We start from the raw sequence: 6,463 nt of genomic DNA on the forward strand, positions 1-6,463 counted from the left end.
GCACGCCCCGCGCCGCCGTCGCCACACCCACTTCCGGCCGGCTCCCATCCTTTCCGGCCCGCCCGCCGCCATCATGAAGTGAGTAAGATTGCGGTCTCGGCCGGTCCATCCGCCGCCATCCCCGGCGGGGAGGCCGCGGAATGACTGCAAAACCTTCTGCCGCCGGCCCGCGCTTTCTGCTAACTTATGTCTCCTTCGCAGGGTCGAGCTGTGCAGTTTCAGCGGGTATAAGATCTACCCGGGCCACGGCCGCCGCTACGCCCGCACTGATGGCAAGGTGAGGCCGCGGCGCGCCTGGCGGAGTGTCTGGGGAGTGAGGCCTCGCCTTGCCGAATAGGGAACTGGGTGCTGAGCGGGGCCTGCGGGTAGTGCCGGCTGGGAGCTGCCGGGAGCTGCGCGGTGCTGATGACGTCAGTGCGCGGCAGGCCCGACTCACGGGAACCGTGTGAGTCGGCAAGCCTGAGTTAGCGTGCGGACGTGGTGTGGGAGGGGGGGCTTAGGGCGTCTGGTGTAGAAAACGTTAGTTAAAGGGTCTGTTTCTAACGCTGAGCTCTGCTGAGCTGGTGGGGTGTGTCTGATGTGTTAGGTATGGATCACTGGGATCTGGTTTCCTTATTTCTTGTGGATAAGGCTGGAGATATGATGTTTGTGTCTATAAAGAGATGCTGCAGTTCTTGTCACTGGCACGGGCTGCCCGGATTCAGCTGTGGTGCCCTGTCCCTGTAGGCACTCAAGGCCAGGCTGGTTGGGGCCCTGAGCAGCCTGAGCTGGTGGGTAGCAGCCCTGCCCACAGCAGGGGGCTGGAACTGGCTTTGAGGTCCCTCTCAACCCAACTATTCCATGAGTCTGTATAGTTCCAGTGCTGTGGTCTTGCTGTGCAGCATGTCTTAGAAAATGACAGCTAAAGAACTGGACTGAGTGATTTTTGATCTCCTTAGAAACTGAGAAACTTAAAATTTACTAACTAGTAGGAAATCAGGCCCTTAATTCTGCCTTCAGTTTCCTCTAGGCAAGGAGGAGTTGAGCAGTGCTAGTCTCCCAAGTGTTGCTTGTGTCCACTTGTGACCCTCACGTACAAAAAGTACGTAGTTAATTGAGAACAAACACTTGTGCAATTCGAGATATGGCTGTTTATGCTGCACCTTGAGCACAGTACAGCATGTGGTGGGGATTAAAAAAAAAAAAAGCATTGTGAGCTTAACTCAGAAAAATAGCATCAGAGCATGTGGGAGTAGGCCCAAAGAAGGGCAACAAGGCTTGTGAAGGGCTTGGAGAATGTGCCCTCTGAGGAGTGACTGAAGGAACTGGGGCTGTGTAGGCACGGGAAGAGGAGGCTGAGGGGAGATCTTATTGCTCTTTTTCAATATCTGAAAGGTGCTTACAGTGAGAGCAGGGTTGGTCTCTTCTCACTGGTGACAGGACAAGGGGAAATGGCCTCAAGTTGCACCAGGGTGAGTTTAGGTTGGGTATTAGGAAAAACGTCTTTACAGAAAGGGTTGTTAAGCACTGGAATAGGCTGCCCAGGGAGGTGGGTGAGTCACAATCCCTGGATGTGTTTAAAATCCATTTGGATGTGGTGCTCAGGGACACGATTTAGTGGTGGGTTGTTAGAGTTGGGGTAATGTGGCTAGGTTGTGGATGGATTAGATGATCTTTAAAGTCTTCTCCAACCTTCAACTCTATGCAACTCTATGACTAATTCTGTGTAGAAAAACATTTTTAAGTGGATGCTTTTTAATGGAATGAGATAGTTTAAGCAAAGGAACAAAATTCTACACCTTAAAATCTGGGGACAGAAGCTGGATTCACAACTAATTGTCATCTGTGTAAAGAGCTACAAAAGCATCAGTGTTGAAAAACACTGAATCAAATAATTACTTGATATGTTGACATAAAGTGTGACAGTATCTTTCATAGAAATGAAGCTTACACAAACACTTCCTTTTCTTCCTAGGTTTTCCAGTTCTTGAATGCAAAATGTGAGTCTGCATTCCTTTCCAAGAGAAACCCCCGTCAAATCAATTGGACTGTTCTATATAGGCGTAAGCACAAGAAAGGACAGTCAGTAAGTATATACCAATGAAAGCTGCTCTCAAGTTTTCCATCAAAAAAAACTGTTAACTGGTCTGTTAGAATGGAGGTAACTGCAGTATAGTGATGGGTAGCAGAAGTATAACCCATATAACCAGAGCAAGGGGGTCAGTTTGGTGAAAGTGTGTGTGCAAGCTCAAGTTTGTATGTTGCTTTATATTTGGAATGTAACACTTCAGCAAAAGTGCTGTAACTATACATAATTATGCCTGAGGGTCCCCTCAGAACCACAGGGGATGCATCAGATTTTAACATTTGTCTGAATTACACATGTTAAACAATTTCATATGAAAAAGCTTTACAGAAAATGGGACAGCACTGGTTAATCTGTGGACTGCTTAATTATTTGGACTGTAAGATTCTAGAATTGTGTAATACAATTCTGATTATCAGATGACATGGGGGATGATGAGTGAGGGAAATGCTCATGTAACCTTCTTGAAAACTTATATATGTAGCTTTAGATGTCCCTGTTCCTGCAGGGGAGTTGGAGTAGATTATCTTTAAAGCTCCCTCCCAGCTGAAACAGTTCTATGATTCTAACTTAGTAGAATGTCATTGTTATGCAGTTGTCACTGCACTGAAAAAAATACAGTATGTTAGCATAGGTATTTCCAGTCTCTTGCTCAACACTGCACAGCAAAAGAGTAGTTAGAAAGGCTTACATGGAAACACTGACTCAACACTTGTGAGTTCATTTAGAGAAACAAAGTGGATGGCTTACTGGTCTGCTTTGGCAAATTAGTGAATTATGTCCAAAATGAGGAATAAAATTCCTCTGTACACAACTTGGTAATACCTTCAATCTTAATAGCAGCTTGTTTCTTAATTGTCTTTAGCCTTTTATTTAGTGCCTTATGTTGCTAATTGTCTTTGTATCCTGTCATTTTAGGAAGAGATACAAAAGAAGCGCACACGCCGTGCTGTTAAGTTTCAAAGAGCTATTACTGGTGCATCCTTAGCTGAGATCATGGCTAAGCGAAACCAGAAGCCTGAAGTCCGAAAAGCGCAGAGGGAACAAGCTATCAGGTGAGAAATCAGGTGTCTGGGCTATCCTTGGGTATTTAAAATACTGCCAACACATTTTCCTGCAAGATGCTGAGCTCTAGCTGAACTCAGTGTATTACAGGCATTTTTGGGGGGATCAGTTTATTTAGAGGCAACACTGAATAATCTTAGCAAGAATTACTATCAGCAGAGAAGGGTCTCTTCTTGCTCTCTTCCTTTGTGAAAATACTGCTTTTGTCACACACAGTTCTGTTGTCTCTGTAGCAGTCTTGCTAGAGGCATTGAATGTAGGGGATAAACCTGAGATAATGCATTTGTTTCCTGACCTTAGGGAGCTCTTACAGTGGTTGAGACAAAGAAACAGTGAGTGACAGAATAATGAATAACTGAATATGAATAATGAATGAATTATTAATATATATAATATATATATATTTATTATATAAATGAATAATTAGCTTTCTTTCTGTGAATTAACAGGGCTGCAAAAGAAGCCAAGAAGGCTAAGCAGGCCACCAAGAAAACGGCTGTTTCTGCTGCAAAGGTAAGATGCAGTGGGTATACTTGGAATATGCCATGTTGTAACACTACTGCAGCACTTCATTGGGAATTCGTGTCTTAATTTGTCTATTTTGATCTGGAAGCACACTGACCAAACTAATGCACTAGAGACAGAGATGTGAACTGCTGAACAGAACAAGCTACTTCTTAGAGGGAGAGTAGATGTAGCAAAACCACTTTCTGAGCAGATGCCAATGATGTTTAGATGTGACATTATTTAGAGACTTGGTAGCAGTGTGTTGGTGAGTCTTAGCATGCTTTTCAGTACTGCTGATGGTAATGCTGAAGGTTGGCATCATCCATATTTTAGGTTTACAGTCATACCTGTAGTAACAATCTGTTAACTCTGATCTGATTTTTAGATTGCTCATTTATCTAAAGAATTGTAAGTGTAGCATAGGGACGCTTTCAGTAATGTGGATAATTTGTTTCTCTTTGCTCATATGTTGTTTTTTCTCCGCAGGCTCCAACAAAGGCAGCACCTAAGCAGAAAATTGTGAAACCAGTCAAGGTTTCTGCTCCCCGTGTTGGTGGAAAGCGCTAGCTTTTTCATGTTAGCCATACTGAATAAACATCTAACTCGCTTTCACAACTTGTGTTATTTTCAACTGTGTGACACATGCTGAAGAGAATTAAAGACCAGTGAACACCCTTGTGCCATAAAATGCTCAGTTCCTTAAAGGATTTGCTATGTTAGAAGACATTTCATAAGTCTTAAAATGAATACAGTAGTCTAGGCACCAGGAAGGATTGAGCTGGTATGTACACAAGCAGAACAACCTACATGAATGTCAAATGCCATAGAGTTGTAAGTTTAGAATGCAAACTGAGGGGATGTGAAACAGTGCAGTCTGTGACATAAAGTACACTTTCTTGCATTATGAAACAGATGTTTGCAAGGTGTTGTACAGGATAAAAGGAAAAATAGTTTCTGAAATGAACATTTCATGAACCACATGGCTTTTAAACAGGAAATAACAAAGTCACTGAGTGCTGGAAGCCTTTGTCAGGCAAAACTTATGAAGGTCTTGCCTTGCACAACTTCCTTGAGCTTTTAGTATGCTAAATGGCACTATTTGACCTAATATGGCCCTTCTGCAATTGTGATCTAGTTAGCAGTGCTTAAAACCACTTATGATAGGCTGAATAAGCTTAAAATTGTTATCAGAAAGGTAGTGGGAATTAATCATATAGCTAGAACACTACAGTTGAGAGCTACAAGCTTTTTAGAAAGGATAGACAAGGTAGGAAATATGGTGGAGTTGCCCTGTTAAGAAGTGGATAGACTGAAGAGCTGCCTATAAGAAACAACCGTTACCAGGAGAAAAGCCTGTGGTTTAAAACTAGGGGCCAATAAAGGACATCTGGTTAGGTTCTGTTACAGGCCACCTGTAACAAGGGGAGCCTGTTGACAAGACTTTGCTTCAGCTGCAAGAGATGTCATGCTCAGAGGCTCTATTTCTATTTCTACTGTCCAGATACCTTCTGGAAAAACAATTTGAAACTCCTTAGAGACAAATAAATGGAACAGAGCTGGCAGCTCTTTAAGGATGTCTTTCTGAGAGCACAAAGGCTCTCCATCAGCAAAAGAGCAGAGAAGTTAGAAAACTGGCATTGGCTGAGCAAGGAGCTGCTGATGGATCAGAAGGAAAAATACAAAAATACAATTCCACAGGCTGTAGAAGTGGGAATGGGCAGCCTAGGAAGAATATAGGGATTTGCTGTACAGGTGTGCAGAGATGGGATCAGGAAAGCTGAGGTGCAGATGGAATGAAAGTTGGCGAGGGATATGGAAAATGATAAGCAATTCTACAGATACATTGGTCAGAAAAGAGGCAAAGGAGAGCATAACTTTCTTAGCTAAGTCAGTCTATGAAAATGAATTTGTTGGTACACATTTACTTCAAGCTCATTTAGGCTCATAAACAATGCAGACATGGGATCCCTTTAGTAATTCTCTCCCAGGGAGAATGGCTATCTAAACTGTTTATGTATGGTACACAGCTCTCTGGTTTAGGACTTCAGCCTTGTAGGCAGCGTGCCCAAACTTCCCCTTAGCTTTGGGTAGTAATAGCTTTGGGAAAGCAGTGTTTTTTAACTTACTAGAAGTATAGGAGAAAATGAACTTTTTTATCCTCTGGATTGATTCTCCATTTGTTGATGCTACATAGAATCTTCAAGGACCTCAATTGCTAGTTCTGACTGCCATCACCATCATGCTCACTAAACCTAAGTGTAACATCTACATGGTTCTTGAATGTCTCCAAGGACAGTGACTCCACCACTTCTCTGGGCAGCTTGTTCCAGTGCTTGACCACTTTACTATCTCTCAGCCTGACCCACACTAACAATGCAAAACAGTATTACATTTGGCAAACTCCTATAAGGAGTACACTTCTAGTACAGTCAGTTAAGTTCTCAAAGCTCTTGACAATTAAAATGCATTACTGTTTGCTTTTCAATCCATTTGTCACTTTACAGCTACTTTGAAGAGCTTTGAGGGCTTTCTTTGTTATGTTATTACATTAGCTAAGAAATAAACTCTTTTTCATAGATTTGCTTTCTCTGGATCTTTTAGACGTCAAAAATGCAACAACAGTAATGGATGCTTTGAGTGACAGGTATTATTTTGACTTATATTCAGGTTTCATTAATAAATTAGACTACAAATCACATCAAGTTTACAACTTATACAATAGATCCAGTTTGATTGCATTAGTGGAATTTGCACCAGAATATTCCTAGTAGTAGTGCTTTTTGCTATAAGACTATAGGAGCTACTCCTGTTTAGAACTCAGTTGAA

General features: G+C 42.5%; 1 protein-coding gene across 1 annotated transcript; it reads left to right on the forward strand.

Moving 5' to 3' along the window:
- The first annotated feature begins 16 nt into the window (after window positions 1-16).
- Window positions 17-4,249, forward strand: RPL24 (ribosomal protein L24). Its single transcript, XM_042868260.1, has 6 exons — window positions 17-78; window positions 202-277; window positions 1,955-2,065; window positions 2,984-3,120; window positions 3,580-3,643; window positions 4,124-4,249. The coding sequence occupies exons 1-6, from the start codon at window positions 74-76 to the stop codon at window positions 4,202-4,204; spliced, it is 474 nt and encodes a 157-aa protein (XP_042724194.1). The 5' UTR covers window positions 17-73; the 3' UTR covers window positions 4,205-4,249.
- The last annotated feature ends 2,214 nt before the right edge of the window (window positions 4,250-6,463 follow it).

The sequence above is a fragment of the Lagopus leucura genome, unplaced genomic scaffold, assembly GCF_019238085.1.
Source record: "Lagopus leucura isolate 7727_CA_CO unplaced genomic scaffold, USGS_WTPT01 Super-Scaffold_100001, whole genome shotgun sequence".
Lineage (NCBI taxonomy): Eukaryota > Metazoa > Chordata > Aves > Galliformes > Phasianidae > Lagopus > Lagopus leucura.

Coding starts and splice junctions, on each gene's coding strand:
- RPL24 (XM_042868260.1), top strand. Junction 2,066..2,983: donor AGCACAAGAAAGGACAGTCA/GTAAGTATATAC, acceptor CTGTCATTTTAG/GAAGAGATACAAAAGAAGCG. Junction 3,644..4,123: donor CGGCTGTTTCTGCTGCAAAG/GTAAGATGCAGT, acceptor TTTTCTCCGCAG/GCTCCAACAAAGGCAGCACC.